Source organism: Danio rerio, chromosome 17 (genome assembly GCF_052040795.2).
Source record: "Danio rerio strain M-AB ecotype USA chromosome 17, GRCz13ab, whole genome shotgun sequence".
Taxonomy (NCBI): Eukaryota; Metazoa; Chordata; class Actinopteri; order Cypriniformes; family Danionidae; genus Danio; species Danio rerio.
The window spans coordinates 48,347,501-48,366,693 of NC_141037.1; the positions used below are offsets into that span (position 1 = coordinate 48,347,501).

The window sequence follows — 19,193 nt, forward strand, 5'->3', positions numbered from 1 at the left end:
GCAAAAATTAAGCCCTCCCTGGGGTGCAACCCTGATAATGGTGATGATGAAAAAAAGGTTTTATTTGTCACATCCACTTTTATATGCAGCAAAATTGGACCCCTTCATCTATACAAAAATATAACACATTTTAAGGCAAGACAGGTCAGATGAGAGGTAGCAAAAAAGCCCCTTCCAGACTGTCCTTAAAAGTAGGGCAGTGTGAAATCACGGAGAAAAAAACCCCAGCAACAAGCACATAAACACAGACATAAACCCTATAGTGACACCAAGAAGAAACTGTTAAGTCATTATTTTTGTTTTATGTGCGGACAAAAGTATTCTCATAGCTTTGTAATATTCCAATTCAACCACTGCAGGCATACGTTCTGTTTTGAGGTATTTCTCTAGACTTTTGATCAAGTCGGAAACCTGGCTGTCAATGGTGAATAAGGGAGCTCTCAGATTTCATTTAAAATATCATTATTTTCGTTTCAAAGATGAAGGAACATCTCAGGAGTTTGGTATTAATGAGAAAATGTATTTATTTTAGACCCAGTAATATTTTAAACACATAGCTGGTGTATTGAACTAACCTTCAAACTGTCCCTCTCTGGCTTTGGCAGCGAGCTCTGATGAAGAGATGGTCTCCTGACAGAGAGCACAGTCTTCCAGCACTGCACTGCCCAGACATGGACCTGAGGTGCATATCAAATAGCACATTAGACTAATGACGTCTAAAAAAAGAGCAATGAAAACTTGCTGTTGTAGTTTGTGTATATTTCAGAAGTGTGACTCGCTGACCTTTCTTGGGCTTTTCATTGTCTCCTTGGTCTGTTTTTGTAGCCATGACCTCAAACAGAGTCTTTAAGATGCTTCGGAGGTCACTCGCATAGTTTGTTTGCAACTGATCAGCTACACCTTCAGATGTTTAAAAAAAAAAAGTATTTAAGTATATTAATTAAAAATTGTTAGTTTACAGAGTTAGCAAAAAAGCAGTAGCAGATTATACAAGTAAAGGGGTATTTCACACAGAAATGATAAACATTATTAATTACTCATCCTTATGTCTGTATGCTCATCTTTGGAAAACAATCCTAATGGGACATGAGGCTTCTAGTTAATCAATATGAGAGCTCTCTTTTTAACATCACCATTGCTTTCTATGGATGATGAGGTAGCTCTTAGATCTAAAATAGCTTAATGTATGTTCTGACGATAAACAAAGGTTTCAGGCAATTGAAACAATATAAGGATGAATAACTATTCAAACTGACATTTTTAGGTGAACTGTCACTTTAAGACACTAGACATAAGCCTGTCCAACAGCTGTCCAGCAGGATAACACACAATGTCATAAAGCGCGAATAATCTCTGATTTATTTGAACATGACAATGAGTTCTCTGTACTCAAATGCCCTCCACAGTCAACAGATCTTAATCCAAGAGCACCTTTGGGATGTGGTGGAATGGGAGATTCGCATCATGGATGTGCAGCCGACAAATCTGCAGCAACTACATGATGTTATCATGTCAATATGGACCAAAATCTCTGAAGAATTTTTCCAGTACCTTGTTGAATCTATGCCATGAAGGATTAATGCAGTTCAACCCGGTACTAGTAAGGTGTGCCTAATGAAGTGGCAGCGAGTGTACTTAGCACATTTACTGTACAGTACACTTTGTTCAATACACTTTGCAGAGTTTTAAAGTGCACATAAGGGGGACACACTGGTACCCATTACACTGCACTTAGGTTACACTTAAAACTCAGCTTTACATTGTATTAAATACGCATCTTCATTTTAAGATGTGAAGTGTGGTTGTAGCTTTATTCATATCGTTATAAATACTTTTATAAAACATGTAATGTTTAAAAAACATAAATATGTTGTTTATTTAAGAGATTGATTTGGAGTTCTACAGTACTTAAAAAAATTAATCTGAAAAGTGCAGACTAGGTTGATGGTGGACATCCTCATGGTGTTCGTTTTATTTAACCTTTTTATTATGCAATTAATTACAAGTTCCTAGTGTTAAATTCTGCTCCCAAGAGTCACCAGACTACAAATCCCACATGTAACGCACCTGAAATGCAGACGAAAAGACGATGAATGAGGTCACTACTGCTATGGAAACGTGAACGAATTTTGTTGTGGGCAGCAAGTTTGGCAGCTTGTAAAGCCACTTGAATCTCCTGATGATCCAGGTCCTCAGACATGTCCGAACTGGTTGTCAGACTACTGACGGGGCTGAAAAGCAAGATGGTCAAATTTGGTTAGGTTTTATATTCAATTTTTTTCAATTCATCTATAATTCAATACAATGTAGATTGTGTCAAAGCAGCTTAACATTGAAGTTCTAGGTAATCTAAATTGTTCCAGTCCAGTTGAAGTTTAGTTTAGTTCAGTTCAGTTCAGTTCAGTGTGGTTTTAATTTCAATGATAAAAGCCTAAACACTGAAGTGTAAATAATTAGTTGTATAATGGTAACAAATATTTCATCATCTTTAATAGTTATTAATTCTCTAGTCCTTAAATTCTGGAAAATGAACAAGAGTTCTAAAAAGGCATAAATGAAGTATGACTAAATAACTCAATGGTTTAAACTGCTGGCTTTCCTCACAAGAGCAATTCATATTATTGAGTTAATCCTGAAAGCGTGACCTTAATGCTGCAGGGTTTTATGGGTTTTATGGAATAACTAGCTGGAATCACAGAGCACGTTTTGGAGGTAACTTTATTATATTTACAAGGTTTTGTTGCTTTGGGGGCAAAACTGCATATAGGCCCAATCAAAATTCTACCCCAGTCCTTGCACTTCTTCACTTATGCCTATTCAGCTTTGGTCAGAGGTGTAGAAGCAGGAGAACTGCCAGAAAACCCTCCAAGTTGTTTTGGGGTCACCACACTACAGCTTAAGATTTCCCTGAAAACAGCAGCTACATGGCTGCCCAAGTGAGCAAGGACACCCACAAATGAAGAAAAATTGGGATTGATAAAGACTGTTACAACAAAAATGCATAAATGCACAAAAAAAATGTCTAATAATAACTGTTGCATGACAGTCCCGCACTACATTTAAAAAAAAATTGATACTTGATGATGACACATTAGGGCAGTCTGTTCAAAATATCTAGCAACAATCATTCTGCATTTTACAGCACATCTGGTATAATGTTAATGCGTTTTTTTTTTTTGTTACATCCATGAATATGAGCACTCTGTAAACAGACTACACCACCTGACAAAAGTCTTGTCGCCTATCCAAGTTTTAGGAACAACAAATAATAACTTGAGGTCTAGTTGATCATGTGGTATCATAAGTGGCTTATATGAAAGGCAACAGCCTTTAGATTGTTTATTTTACCAAAATAAAATATGATCATGCCTTGTTTTTTTGTTATTTAATTAGGACAGTAAGATTTGACTTTGCTTAGACAAAAGTCATGTCATGTAACAGGAAAAATGTACAGTATAAAATATAAAGTCATGGTGCAGTGGAAAAATAATTAATATTATGTATGACTCCCATAAGCTTGGAGGACTGCATCCATACATCTCTGCAATGACTCAAATAACTTATTAAAAGTCATCTGGAATGGCAAAGAAATCGTTCTTGCAGGACTCCCAGAGTTCATCAAGATTCTTTGGATTCATCTTCAATGCCTCCTTGATCTTACCCCAGACATGCTCAATAATGCTCTTGTCTGGTGACTGGGCTGGCCGATCTTGGAGCACATTGACCTTCTTTGCTTTTTCACTTTGATGTGGAGGCTGAAGTATTATGCTGAAGAATTTTCCCTCTCCTGTGGTTTGTAATGTAATGGGCAGCAGAAATGTCTTGATTCATCAGGCTGTTGATGTTGTCGTCCAATCTGCAGATTTCTTGGACACCCCATAATAAACGTAACCCCAAATTTTCCTTCACCAAACGTGACTGATTTCTGTGAGAATATTGGGTCCATGCGGGTTTCAATAAGTCTTCTTCAGTATTTGTTATGATTGGGATGCAGTTCTCCAAATAAGAAGTACTTTTCTAAATGATCAACTAGAAGTCAAGTTATTATTTGTTGCTCTAACAACTGGGATCAACGACAAAACATTTGTCAGGTAGTGTACAGTTTCCTGCTTTGTGCAACATCCTTAACCAATCATAAAATGAATGCCTAAATAAACCCAGAGGCTTGTAGTTTGCTAAATTAAAACAAACTTATTTTTTAGGTAAAAATACAGTGTACACTTTTTAGTGTGTAATCTGTTAAACGTTAATGTGCTTGTTCTTTCTAGAATAAATAATGCAGGTGACATCTTGTGTGATGTATGAGCTTAACCTGATGACGTTTGCATGTGTAGTAGTGGTGTCCTGTTTCTTCTGGGAATATTTTCATCCCCACCCTATCATTCTGTTTCAAGGGTCAAGCAGAATATAGAACTGGGACTTGGCCTTAGTCAGCTCATGCATTTCCATAGAATCCAACACTCTTAACATCATACTCCGCACACGCTAAACGTGAGCCAATAAAACATGGCTGTGCTTTTTCTGAACATCTTAGCCAGGCCATGCTAACTTTTGGGTTGGTCTAACAAAAGAAAAATCTCATCCCTGATGCATTCTACAAAAACAGTGCTTACATAGTCTAGTTCTAAATATCAGACAAAGGTTTACCTGGGTGCATATGAACTTGACAAACTGCATGTAGTAACAGAAACACCATCAATGTCACTGCTGGGTACAGAACTGAGGGGGGACTCCTGAGAACTGCTGTGGACCATTCCAAAACAAAAAACATGAGGCGGCAACAAAAGAAAGGGAAATAGTAGAACTTAAAAGCATGACAACCTTCAGAATGAAATAAACTCATATATTTAAAAAAGATGGTAACAAACAAAACATTTTCAAAATGGGGCGAGGGGGAGGAGTTAAAACTTAAAGCTATAAGTCACCGAAAAATGAACATTTCCTCACCATTTACTGACACTCGAGTGGTTCTAAATGTTTACGAATTTCTTTCCTCGGTTGAACAATGTTGGAAAAAAGCAACTGCTGACATCCAAAGTAGGAACAAAAATACTATGGAAGTCAACGGCTGCTTTTTCTGACATTCTTTAACATGTGCGCAACAGAAGAAGGAAATTCAAACCGGTCTGAAACAAGTAAATGATGTCAGAACGTTCTTTTTTGGCTAAACTATCTCTTTAAATGTGAAAGCTTAATACATGCTTCCTGCAAATTAAACAAACCTATTGATCTTCCGGTTATCATCTTTGGACTGTTTTCCAAAACATTCCGATTTCCCTTTTACTGAGGCATTATGTTGCGTTCGGCATCCTGTGTCCTGAAGGGTGCAACTAGGTCCTCCCTCCTGTCCTGAGCCTCTGTCCTGAGCCAGAAGTACCCCTGGGCTGCATTTCTCACAGCAGGGATAGTGGATACCATCCTGACTGCCCTCATCTTCTCTCGCTTGGTTTTGCACTGAGCAGTTTGGCACAGAATGGGTAAGGTGGCCCTGAGACGGGGGCAGGGTGAGCGGCAAATGTCCATTTCCCTTCCCTGGGCTGCCAGCAGCTACAGCCGATTGGATGACGGAGCTTGTGATGGTCAACTTGTGCTTCTCGAATCCCAGTGCCATGCTCCTGCCAGCAGGTTCCATGGCATCCTCATGGTTGTCGACGCAGCCACCAGCACAGCACACACAGGAGTTAAGCAGGCACTGAGTGGCGACCAAAGCCCCGCCTTCGCCAGCTTCAGGAGCATCAGCTGATTGAGGTAAGACCACAGCCAGATCACTCAAGCTTGGAGAATGAGGGTTAAAAATAACGGTGGCGGACAGCTTCATTCCACCAGTACGATTGGCGATTTCTTCAGCAGTCTGTACGCTATCCTCATCCTGCAATCCTTCCCATCCGTTCACCATCCTGTCTGAGTTTCCAACAGACTCAGTTGATTGGCTCAGTTTGCGCTGACAACCCAAATTGGTGGCGTCGCTCGATTGGCAGACTGTCAACCAACCATTACAGGATGCGTCGGGTCTACAGTGTGATCCCTCAGGGGATCTGAGGCATACGGTAGGAAGAGGAAGCTGTCCACGGCAGAGCTCACTACTAAGGCCAGACTCCAGATCGTCCATGAAGAACACCCGGTCATCATCATGGTACGATCCCGGGGCTCTCCTAGGAGACGCCTGTGTGCTGGAGGTGGCACTGGAACCTTCGAGACTGCTTCCATTGTAGGGTCGAGGCCGGTGAGCTGGGGACTGATTCTGACTTGGAGGGGAAAGCAGTGTAGACATTTCGTCTCCTACTTGATGCACCATCATATTAAGTTGCTCGATCTCTTCTTCATCATACTGCATGGAGCAAGCCAAGTCAGCATCGATGGGCTCCTCCTCCTCGCTCTCGCTGGAGGACTCGGGCAGCACCTGCTTCTCCTCCTCCTCCTTCCATACAGAATCTTCCTGAGTGACAAACAGTGTGAGATCCACAACCTCCTCCACTCCTTTCTCTTTTTCCAGTTCCTCCGTCTGACTATCAGGACCGGTGGAAGCGGATGGATCATTGGTTGAACTTGTAGGAAATTCTCCATCCTGGGAGATGCAGAGGCTTCGCTCCAGAGTCATGAGCTCTTCTTCTGTCAGAGTCTGAAGCAGGTCCCTAATGTAAAAACACAATTTTATGATTCACGGACATTTCCAATGTAAATTGAATTAATTAATTAATTAATAGGGGTCAGGTTTTAAATCTTAGTGATGATGCAATTCAATAATTAAAAAGTTATTAATGTCAGTCCTACACAATAACTGCTAAGATCGCATGCAATGTTTTTTTTTTTTTGGCAGTGAGATTTAATTGTTTTCCACAGGAAAAAAGTTAAAAGTTTAATCCAGTAATGTACTCCCAATAATTAAACTAAACATAATTAAATTAAAAACATATTCCTAAGTTTTCAGGCAGAAACAAAAACAAAACAAATGGGAGTGTGACATGAGACGGTTGTGAAATATGGGAGACTCTTGGGGGAAAAAGGGGACTGTTGGCTGGTATGGTCATAGCTAATATAATCTTTACAATTGCAAGTTTTGGTAACACTTTAGAATAACTATCCGTTATAACTAGTTAATAGACCATTAATAAACTGTTAGTTAACAAGTTATAAATGACTTGTTAAATAAAAGTTAAGAGTTTGTTAATTATTTACAACTGTGCCTTATAGATGGGCAATGGATAACTTACAAGCAGTTAGTTAACAAGTTGTAAATGACTTCTTAACTGTATTTTAATGATTTATAACTGTACCTAATAAATTATTAAGAGATCATGAACAAGCTGTTAGTAAATTACTTAATAAAGGCTTGTTAAGTATCAGTTAATAGTGTATATATGTTATTGGGACATTATTCTAAAGTTGCAGCTATTTTTAATTTATTAACTGTTAGTAAATGAGGAATAGTTTCAACTTTAGAATAACGTCCCAATAACATGCTTAAGCTAATAACCAACACTTAACTAATATATTTACTCACACTTTACAGACGAGAGTTGTTCATCGTTTGCTAACCATCTATTAATACCAGTGAATCTTTGTAGAACAGCAAATGGATGGAACAAGTTCAAGCTACAGAAATTGGATGTAATATTTAAAATATTAAATGTTTGTATCTTAACCTTGTTCCACTCATAGACTTTTCTGTGTGCTGTGTTTTACCAAAGAAACTCCACAGATGAAATGTTGAACGTTGTGTTTAATGTATAGAAACACACATACTGAACCATCACATGGCAGTACAGCACTATACAAGAATACAAACCCATGAAGTGCTAAACATGTAAACAAAATAAATAAAAATTTATTTTATTAAAATTCTACAAAGTTTCACTGGTGTTATTAGATGGTGAACAATTGATCTGTACAGTGTGAGTAAATATAATAGTTAAGTGTTAGTTATTAGCTTATGTATGTTATTGGGACGTTATTCTAAAGTTGCAACTATTCCTCATTTACTAACAGTTAATAAATGAAGAATAGCTGCAACTTTAGAATAACGTCCCAATAACATATATACACTATTAACAGATACTTAACTAGCCTTTATTAAGTTATTTACTAACCGCTTGTTCATGATCTCTTAATAATTTATTAGGTACAGTTGTAAATCATTAAAATACAGTTAAGAAGTCATTTAAAACTTATTAACTAACAGCTTGTAAGTGATCTATTAGCCATCTATAAGGCACAGTTGTAAATAATTAACAAACTATTAACTTTTATTTAACAAGTCATTTATAACTTGTTAACTAACAGTTTATTAATGGTCTATTAACTAGTTATAACGGATAGTTATTCTAAAGTGGTACCCAAGTTTTAAATACTTATGCTGTGTTCACACCAGATGAGGCACACGTTAATAAATCACGCTATTTAGACTCTATTGAATTTACTCATTTCGAGCATCAAATTTACTTAATTTGCGTGTGAAATTCACTTCACAAAAGATGTAGACTCGCATCATGGGCGGTGCATCTGTTTGCCCGGTGACTCTAGTTTCGTTGCTAGATAACTAACATGAATTTTATTGAGAGAATAGCTGTGTTTATGTGCTTAAGAAAGGCTGAAAAACAGCATAGATTCGGTCGGTGCAGTATCTGAATACACTAGATCCTTTCAGAGGTGCACCGCCCAACTCTGTGAGTTCCTAGAAACAATACCTGGATGACGGAGATTTTTAGCAGTGCTTCCAACTGAGCCGAGCCCAGTTTGACAAACTAGTGTCCGGTGTCAGCAAGACGATTTCCCCTCGGGACACCAACAATAGGCTTTACGGCATAATCCCCTACAAGAGCAAGCTCCTGATAGGTTAAAACGGCGCAAATGTCCAGTGAAGTTCAGATTCTCCAAGTCGAGGGATCTACACGCAAATCGCTCCACTCGTGCCACTTCATTCACACAAATCGCGTCACAGGATGTCTATTCGCGTCTTCACAAATACATGTAAATTACTTGCTCTTGACACTTTTTTTCGCGTTTGGTGTTAACGCAGCATTAAACTGACCCTCCTGCATGAATTACTTAGAACACTTTCGTTTCATATTTCCACGTAATGTGCCCAATGGACTACAGAGGACAGATTAGAGCTGCTGGATTTACAACATGTCAGTTCATCAACTGTTTAATAGATTAATAGAATAGATTAAAATGTTCTAGTTGACCTGTATGACCTATTATAATCAGATGCAGTATAGACTAGGGGTGACCAATCCTGTTCTTAGAGATCAACCTTCCTACAGAGTTCAGCGGCAACCTAGGTCAAACACACCTTCCTTTAATTACCTAGTGTTCCTTCTGATACTACTTCTTTCGTTTAGATGTGTTTGATCAGTGTTAGAGCTAAACTCTACAGGAAGGTAGATCTCCAGGAACAGGACTGGTTACTCCTGGTATAGATTGTATGTAGGATGACAAAACCAAAACCAACAGTGAAAGGTGACAGTTCACCTAAAAATTAAAATTTACTAAATATTTACTTAGTTTTAAATATTTATGATTTCCTATTTTCTGTAGGTTTAAGATTCAATGGTTACTGGATTGCAGCTTTCTTCAGAATATCTTCTTTTGTGTTTACACAGACGAAAGAAACACACATTTTTAACAAGTTAAGGGCAAAGTCCCTTTAAGGCAAGTCATTTTACTCGGTGGCTATCTTTGAAATGCCTCTTGGGCAGTATGCCCAGGCATTCTGTTTAAATGGAGAAACCTTAAATTCTCCAAAATTGCTTGCCAAAGTTTAGATTAAATTTTGTTATTAGGAATCACAAATAAAATTAAAACAACTGTCCCTTTAGTATAATTTCTATGCTTTTGAGTCACACAAATTCTGCAATAATTATTTGCTCCTGTACCAAAAGGTGGTGCTTCATTCCCCATATTGACTGTTACACTTTTCCCCATTCAAAACTGTACAAGTGACACATCTTGTTTATTGTCTTTGTTAAAGGTTGAGTAAATGACAGAACGTTCAGTTTAGAGTAAACCATCAATTTTAGACTTTTTTCACATGCTTGCGCTACCACAAAAACAGCACAAATGGAGTGTCAAGGCCTGGTCAAACATCTTCACATGATGAGAATTTGCAGGTCAGAGTTCAAACTTAAGCTTTGGGTCACAGCGAAATGCAAAAACTCTTTTCACTAACTTGCATTTCCAGTGTCCTGCATTCACATTTGTTTGAATAGAAGTCCATGGGACAAAACATATAGTGTGACCAGTCATGACCCCTCTAGCATGACCCCAAAACTTTGAAGCTCCAGAAAAGCAGTGTTGCTGAAAAGTAGAGCTGACTAGGTATTCCATGCATTTTAATATTACTGATACTGGTTAATAATTTTTTAAGGTGCCATAGAGCATGATGTCATGTCTGTCACTTTTTTTGACCATTGAAGGCACAGTTCACCCAAAAATGAAAATTTACATACAAATCTTAAATTACAAAGTTGACTTTTTTCTTCAGTAGTAAATTAAAGAAGATTTTAGCTAAATTCAAAGTCCTTGGTGATTTATATAATGTAACTGCTATAAATTACAGTCAATGGTATAATGCAACTCATACTCAATACACTCAGGTATTTGCTGATACCTGTTTGCCAGGCTGTGGATTAAAGCTAACAATATTTTAAATGTTCAATTTCCTACATAGACTGATCACATCATAGGACCTCAGAATATCATCAGCACCCATGCTTGTTGAAACGAGTCTCCACTGACTTGCATTAAAACAAGTCACCAAGGACCACAAATTCTTTAGTTTTTTAAACAAATTCTTATTAAAAATGTATTTAATAAATTCTTTATTGTAGTTTTATTTAATGTTCTTCTCCACAAGAAATTAAAACGTTATCTGTAGAACGTTAAATTATCTGATAATATTCAATTTTGGACAAACAATCCCCTTAAGTGCCAAAATCTAAGGTTTGCTTAAAGTCGAGTGTGACTGTCCCTTGTAAGTTTAGACAACCTCATACTTTTGTGTTGCAGTGTTCAGACACGGTGTAAGTCTTTATTACATCACTGACTACAAATACCATTCAATCAGCCTAAAACAAAAACAGACAAAAAAAACAAACAAGCAAACAAAATCAAATCCAGTGGACCCCCCTCCCCCCCCCAAAAAATTATTTGAAATATTAATATCATTTACAATAATTTTGACTACTCTCATATATAAGATTTAAAAAAAGACTTTAAAAAAGAAAAAAACTTTTGCAATTCCAATAAAAAAATCTAATCAGTGAACATTATCTTAAACAAAAAAACATACCTTATTTTTCTCAGCAAAGTACGGAAAGGTCGGAACAGTTCAGACATGTCCTCTGGTTTGCGGTCGAGGTTAAGAGGCCCTTCGGAGTAAATAACAAGGCCACTAATGCAAGAAAACATTACAAAGCATAGCATTACCAAATGAGCAGAAACAAATAGATGTATGACATATACAGCGTAAGGAAAATAAATACTTAAAAACAGATCATTAGAGAGGTGAATCACCTACCAGACAATGGCAAGTCTAGGAATTGTAAACATGAGAGCTGGTTCATAGTCGTCGATCATGTCTTGAGTAAGATATTCAAGCTTCAGGGCCCTTAAAATGGGAACACAACACATTGGCTTATTAATACAGTTTAAATTAACGTAATTTAATTGATAAACACTTGTAGCACTATAAATGTATTATGCTGTGCAATGCATTTCGCGCTAGTTGTCAATACCCAGGGCTAGATTTAAAGATTTACCTCTCGACTGTTTCACAGAAGAGCACAATCACTTCCTGCTGGATGTAATACTCCTTAGGAGACTTCACAGGCACCATGGCTGACACATAACTACAGCAAACAGATATGGGATATCATTACAACATGTTAATGTATACACACTCAGGCCAGCTTCACACAGCAAGTGACCAGCATACATGACCAGCTGCAGACTCAAGAGTATGCATAGCAGAAGCGTTTGTAGTGCGTGAAATTTTTTTATACTTTCTATATAATAAAATTTTTAGTGATAATATACACAAACAAACAATTCATAAATAAATAAATAAATAATAAACTTTATTATTTTTCATTCCACTCATGCTTGTCTGAATATAAAACAGAACTATGTACCTGATAAAAGTTCCCTTTATTAATGCATTAGATTACTCGATGAACTGCTTTCTTACCACCACCACGTCCCTGTCATGAGCAGTTTATTTCTCATACTGTGGGGCAATATTTTTTTACTCTTTATGGTTGCACTAGAATGGAATAATTAAAAATGCATTGTTCTGTACATACATGTTATGCAACAAGTATATGTCTTGTAGCCTGCTGATTTTGCATGATAAATTGTCTTTTGACAATGACTCTTGAAAAACACACCAGGCATTTGTATACTGTGCATTTTGTGCGTTTATAGGCATTTTTGTGTGACATCACATTTATGTTGGCCATCAAATTGTGCCGTCACTGTATTTACAGCAAAAATAGACTAGGGCACAACAAACTTGCTTAAATGCACTCACTTGTTTACATGCATGCCAAAAAAACACAAGCTGTCATTGAGAGAACTACCCTTACAAGAAGTACACATTTGTATATAAAAGGTCCATACTGATACCTTAAAAAGTATATAGTACACATTTTGAATTTCAGGTACTAATATAGTACCGTTTAGGAACTAATATGTACCTTTTGGGTATCAAATTAGAAATAAACCAATATATAACACGTCACATTTTTTGTCAGAAAACACCTTTCTGAAGGTGCTGTTGACTTGAAATTTTGCCCAGATGTTGGTAGCAACCAATGGAATCCATAAATGCAAAGAAAACAAATCTAATTGGTTTATAAATTAAGGTATGTGTAATAAGATGAAATGACGCAGGGAAAAAGTATTGAACACATGAAGAAAGGGAGCTGTAAATAGGCAGTGAAAGACCAGACGGCAGCTGAAATCCCTCAATAGTTAGTATCTTTTAGTAAGTAGCAACCCTCTGCCTTTCGTCATTGTAAATAAGTATCAGCTGCTTCAGTCCAACATCTACATTAGCAGAATTATGAAGATGAAGCCAGGTTGGACTTTTCAGCAAGACAATGATCTAAAACACAGCCGAGAAAACTCTCAAATGCTTTCAGAAAAAGAAAATCAAGCTGTAGAATGGCCCGGCTAATCACCTGACTTAAATTCAATAAGAAATACAAAATAAAGATCAGATTTGTGAGACGAGATTTGCAGAACCATCAAGATTTTTACACTCTGTTAAAGTCTATGAAAAACTCACACCTGAGCAATGCTTGAGGCTTCATTCTTCAAATGAGAGGCATCTTTAATCTGCCATCACCAAAAAAGCCTTTAATATAAAATATATTAAAATATAAAGTATACATAAAATATATTTCAGTAGTTCAGTACTTTCTCCTTAGTGTCATTTCATTGTTATTACACACAACTTATTTTTCAGATTTTTTTGTTTTGTTTTATTTTAATGTTTATATTGTTTGGGTTTTTACCAAAACCTGGTTCAATTCCACTTCAACAGCTCCTTTAGAAATATCATTCCCTGAAAAAAAATATTTTGTTTAATACTTATTTTCCCCATTGTAAATACATCAACTCCAATAAAGATAGTGTAACCTTTTTTCTCAAATTGTATCAGCACCAATAAAAGTGGCATATCAATTACATAAGCAGATGTAAAAATCCTGTACCTGAGCTCAAACTCCGCAAAGAGGCCGTCAAAGTGCCGCAGCGCCTCCTTTATGCGCTCAGTGTAGTGGTTAAGATCTCGTAACGCTTGGTCTCGGGTGATGTTGCGCACTTCCTCCAGGCTCCGGGTGAGGTCTTTAGCCAGCGGTCTCATGGCCATGCTCTCAATCTCACGATTCATGATGATCGATCCTGCTGCCAGGCACTGAAGAGAGGAGGAGGAATAATAATAATTATAATAATAGAGTCACTTCTATCCAGTTACGCCCTGACATATGGCCACAATTGACAGGCTATTTGTAAAATTATGATGATGGAATACTGTTTTCCAGTAAAGAGCTTTATCAGCATGTTGATTTGAAAGTTAAAGAGAAAGATCATTAGTGATGAGCAGTTGGTGTGCTCTACCTCTGCCCCAAACCACAGCTGCCCGGCAAGGTTGTCATGGCGAATCTCTTCTGGGAACTTCACACAGAAGTCTCTGTTGGCTCGCTCTTCAGGTATGCATTCATCCATGATCTGATTTATGATGTTTAAAACATTGTCCTATAAATACAATGAGAAGATACACAACAGAGTTAAGAGTATTTACTTAAGGGGTTTCAATGTGTATGAAAACACAACTATCATTTTTCCAAGATAATCCCAGTCATGGGTAATTAATTACTCAATAAGAATTATCCTGAAACTATCTTAGAGACTGCCTTTACAAGATGAGAACAACTAGAATTATAGGTTTTTAATACATAAATTAACATTGTTTTCAAAAAAGACAATTTCATGATTTCTCTCTGGACTGGAATTTTTCGTATATTTCATTTTAAAACCTCTGGTGGTAATCATTATAGGGTGATCAGAGGTTTTCTTGGGACAGTCTAGTGTATTTCAACTTGTGATGAAACAATCATTGCTGAGCACATGCTATAAAATGCCTAAATCAATGTCAGCCATTTATACGATGTGTTAAATATGAAGTGTCATTCTATGTGTCTTTCTGTAGGCCATTAATGCATTGATCCAGCAGTGTGGCATTAGCTGCCTTTCCACTGCCAGGCCAAAAGCGAGCATACTTCCACAGTTGCTTCTGGGCTTGATCGGGCCTCATCGAGCCTTCCTGGGAGCCAACAGCCAGGGATTTTTGGCTTGAGGGGTTTTCATACCAGGCTTCCAGCTAACATCAATAACTAAAACATTTTATACATTTAAATAAAGTTCAGTTCACAGCACACTTTCAGACAGCAGTGAGTTCATTGTATTTAATCATTTCTACCATTGAAGACAACAGTAGTCGACAGCTAATGTGGATCAAAAAAAGGAGGTCCAAATTTGTCCACAAGACATGATATTCATTTATGCTTGTTTTATGCAGATGCACTGCAAAGAAATGTAAAGTTATTATAAATTCTAGGGCGACACAATGTCTCAGTGGTTGCCTCAAAGCAAGAAGATTGCTGGTTTGAGTCCCAGCTGGGACTGAATTTGCATGTTCTTCCCGTGTTTGAGTGAGTTTCCTATGGGTGCTCTGGCTTCCCCCACAGTCTAAAGACATGCGCTATAGGTGGATTAAATAAACTAAATTGGCTGTACTGTAGGAGTGTAAATGAGTGTATGTTGATGTTCCCCAGTACTGGCTTGCAGCTGGAAATGTAAAATATATGCTGGACAAGTAGGCAGTTAATTCCACTGTGACGACCCCTGATAATTAACTAAGCCGAAGGAAAATTAATTATGAATTCTTCCCAAATAGAATTATTTAAATAGTCTTGATATGATATCCAAATATTAGAAAAAACAAATATCGCAATGTCAGTTTTGTCCCAATGTTGCAGCTCTATTTGAAAGATGTATTTGAAACTAGAGATCTGTGTGAGACGAATTCTTTAGTCTCATTCCTTCAAGGTTTTATTCTGCACCCGCACGCTGCTGCCATATATTCAGCCCTTGTTCTCCCGCTGCCTAACACATCCTGTTTTCTACCCGACCCAACTGCTCCCACTAAGTTTAGATCTGGTTACCAAAATCTCACGTTTAAATCGCGTACTATCAAAAGAGAGAGATAAACGATAAAACTATAGGTTGTGCAAGGATTGTAGGCTAAATGTCAGTTTTCTTTGCCTCTTTGTGATGAGACATGAGTGAACCTGAGGTTTCAGTCTTGTGACTGCTAAAGGGTAAAACTTTGAGGTATGATCACATTGAGTAAAGGGTATTTTATTTTCTTATTTTATTTTCTATTTGCATCTATGACGCATGAAAAAGACTACCATACATCAGACGTGCCTGATTCGGATTTCCTAACAGTAAACTGACCACTTTCCAATGCAAGTTGAACGTCCTTCAAGGGCAGCACATCTTCACTTTGATTCAGTGAAGCCCGCTTTGAGGAACGTTATGCGCACAGACTGTGCAAAACAAAGCACATGCAAAAAGCACTGGACCATGCGTTCATCATGAGTAACAGTTATGAGTACTGAATGTACCGGTGCTCAATAAGAATGAGTAAATCACAGATATGCTGTTCTGAAATAACATCGGGACTCGGGAGGGCTATATTGTTAGACCGCCCACTCCCGTTCAAATTACACCAGAGTTACCGACCGATACAGTGTTTTGTTCTGAAATGTGTTCTCGCGCTGCAAGATATCTGGTTGGGTTTCGCAGCTCCTACGGTACAGCCGCAGAAATGCAGACCTCTGTTTGAAACGGCATGAAAAGTGAAGGAAAACACACTAGCTAATATTGCCAAAACCAGACTAAGCTCTTTACTGTAAAATGGGTAACTGGAGAGAATGGATTGACCTGGCAGGAGCGGAACTGGTTGACTAGCAGGGTACACCTCTGAGGGTCCTTCCTCCCGTCCAGACTGTCCAGCTCAGTGGCCACCTGGTTCAGCTCTTCATCTGCATAGTAGAACTGGGCCAGCAGCTGCGGATCTGACCTCTGCATGGAAAAGCAGAATGTAAAAAAAGAGAGAAAATGTAAACAGATGGTCTGAATGATGTAATCAAGCACCAGACCATCAAAAAATCTAGTGCTCAAGTAATCAAGCAGCAAGCGCTATTTGTTGTGTGTGAAAACAGCCTACTTTATAAAGGTGCGTCTTTCAGTAACAGCCATTCACACACATGGAAATCTGCTAAATTCTAGAAGTCAGCACTGGTTTAAATAGCGTTGATGAGGATTTTAGACCTTTGGACCCCTTCTGCTCTACTGGGCACTCAATGGGGAACAGCCATTGCACCTTATTGTGAACACTGAAAACATTACAAGTTTTGTTTCAAAACTATTAAGGGCTAACAAAGAAATTTAACTGGAAAAAAAATTGGACTAAATGTACTGTTTTATTTTATTTTTAAATTTTGGAGTCACATATGATGCTTTTTTAAATAGACTTAAATTTGTATATATTTTTATACTATAGCAAATCACAAGAAAAAATAGGGGAAATAAAATACAAAACAAATCCTATGGAAGTCAATGGTTACAGGTTTTCAGCATTTTTCAAGGTGTCTTCTTTGTGATAAAAAAAAATAAAGAATCGTATAAAGGTTTGTGACAAGTTGTGGATGAGTAAATAATGACAGAATTTTCAGTTTTGAGTGAACTGTGAACCATCATCATCATCATCATCATTCAGGCCCTTAGCCAGCCTGGTGAAAAGGGTGGTTCTTTTTTTTTAAAAGAGGCACAAAGTCTTTGCTGGATCAGCAGGTTGGATGGTCATGATAAACATACTTTTTGATGTGACAAAAACATTTCCTTAATATTTAGAATGAAGAAAAATGAGAACAATACTTATAAATTTACTTCATCATACAGTATATAATTAGAAAAATAATAGTTTTAAGTTAAAAACTAGCATACAGTCATTTAAATATCATTAATTTAATTAACAAACTGGCCAGCACATTCAATTATCTTCAGTCACACAGTCTATTTCAATGTTTTGAATAGCGTTTGTAAAAATAAACTAGTTAAATTAAGCTCCAGCATGATTTAGACATATTTATGTAAAAATAAAGCAACTAATCTTGATCAGAACTTATTAAAGTTAATTTATTACATTTTTAATGATTAAAAACTTTCTGACTAATCTACACAACCTATTATATTTTAGCAAATAATAATTAAAATGCAATTATTGTTAATATAATATAGTTCTATATGTAATATAGAACTTCTGAATTTAAAAAACGGCAATTTAATCAATGTTTATGAAAGTATCGTATATGGTTCTTGTACCGATAACGTGTTAATAATTCTCCAACTGAGATTCCTGTCTTGTAATATGACATCAGATTTTAACAATCAATGCGATTTTTTGTCTGTAAATTATAGTAAAACTGCGTTACTGGTGGTAACGTTGGCCTTAAAACAAATTACTAAAAGAATATTATAAACCAAAAAACTACATTTAAAGCTGTTTTACACAGTTTCTTAATGAATTAACATGAATTAACGTTGAAAGCTATAGGTGAATTAAATAACTAAATTGACCTTAGTGTATGTGTATAAATGAGTGTGTATGGATGTTTCCCAGTACTGGGTTGCAGCTGGAAGGGCATCCGCTGTGTAAAACAAACTAGATAGTTTGGTGTTATCTGTCATATTTGTGCTACAGTATTTGGACTGCCTCCAGATTGTGAAGTCTCTGTTTTCCTGAACTGTGACTGTTTGTAATCTGCAAGGGAATCTGGCTGGAAGTGGCACGTGGCTGCGACATAGAGCACAGCTGAGACTAAGCTGATTTCAACAGGTCAGTCCTGTGAAGCCCATGCATGAGTTATCAAACCAACCAAACACAGCCATTACAGGGATAGTTCACCCCCCAACCATTATGATTTGTTTATTCTGTTGAAGAAGATATTTTGTAGAAAGCTGAAAATCTGTAGCCATTTACTTCCATAGTAGTGAAAATAAATTCTATGTTAGTCAATGGTTACAGGTTTTAACATTTTTCAAAATATCTTCTTTTGTGTTTAATAAAGAAAGAAACTCAAAGATTTGAAACAAGGGTGAGTAAATGATGACAATTTTTATTTTTGGGTGAACTATGTGTGGAATTAAATATGTCTGTGTAGCATATTGCGAACTAAAACCTGCAAAAGGCCTATACAATAGTATTTTATTGCAACATCAGCTTCACTGGAATACACATTTGACAATTTAACATTCATGAAATAGCATGATAATATATTAAACAAATTTTGGGTAGGGCTTCCCAATCTATCGCATTGACCAAAATATTGCAAATGTGTAAATGGTTTGCAATAAATGAGAAATTTAATGCAAAGGTACCTATGTGTGCCTGCCTCTAGCACACCATGTGAATGACTTTAAGCAATGTTTTAGGTTTTTGTTTACCTGATAGTTCTTGATGTTTTAAAAGTTGATTGTCTTATTTGTTTTGTTTAACATTAAAAAATAGCAGTAAAAAAAAAAATTTATAATTAATATATGTAAATGTAAATAATATATAT

At 36.8% G+C, this 19,193-nt stretch overlaps 1 protein-coding gene and 1 long non-coding RNA gene across 6 annotated transcripts in view; both read right to left on the bottom strand.

The window, feature by feature from the left end:
* The window catches only part of zfyve28 (zinc finger, FYVE domain containing 28), a 30,681-nt gene that overhangs the window by 5,981 nt on the left and 5,507 nt on the right, over nt 1–19,193 (bottom strand). For 2 of the 5 annotated variants that reach the window (XR_015512786.1, NM_001077723.1), the window contains 11 exon segments: nt 16,513–16,653; nt 14,122–14,259; nt 13,716–13,918; nt 11,760–11,849; nt 11,519–11,608; nt 11,291–11,392; nt 5,223–6,632; nt 4,648–4,743; nt 2,068–2,231; nt 784–900; nt 576–677 (listed from right to left, as the gene is read on the bottom strand). Coding sequence is in view for 2 of the 5 variants with exons in the window: in NM_001077723.1 (NP_001071191.1) it covers nt 576–677; nt 784–900; nt 2,068–2,231; nt 4,648–4,743; nt 5,223–6,632; nt 11,291–11,392; nt 11,519–11,608; nt 11,760–11,849; nt 13,716–13,918; nt 14,122–14,259; nt 16,513–16,653 (2,653 nt within the window). In the remaining 3 variants the exon portion in view is untranslated. 5 annotated transcript variants of the gene reach the window in all.
* LOC147833176 (uncharacterized) lies at nt 6,800–11,137 on the bottom strand. Its single transcript, XR_015513758.1, has 2 exons — nt 8,349–11,137; nt 6,800–7,077 (listed from the first exon to the last, which is right to left on the bottom strand). It is a non-coding gene; the product is annotated as an uncharacterized LOC147833176 (long non-coding RNA).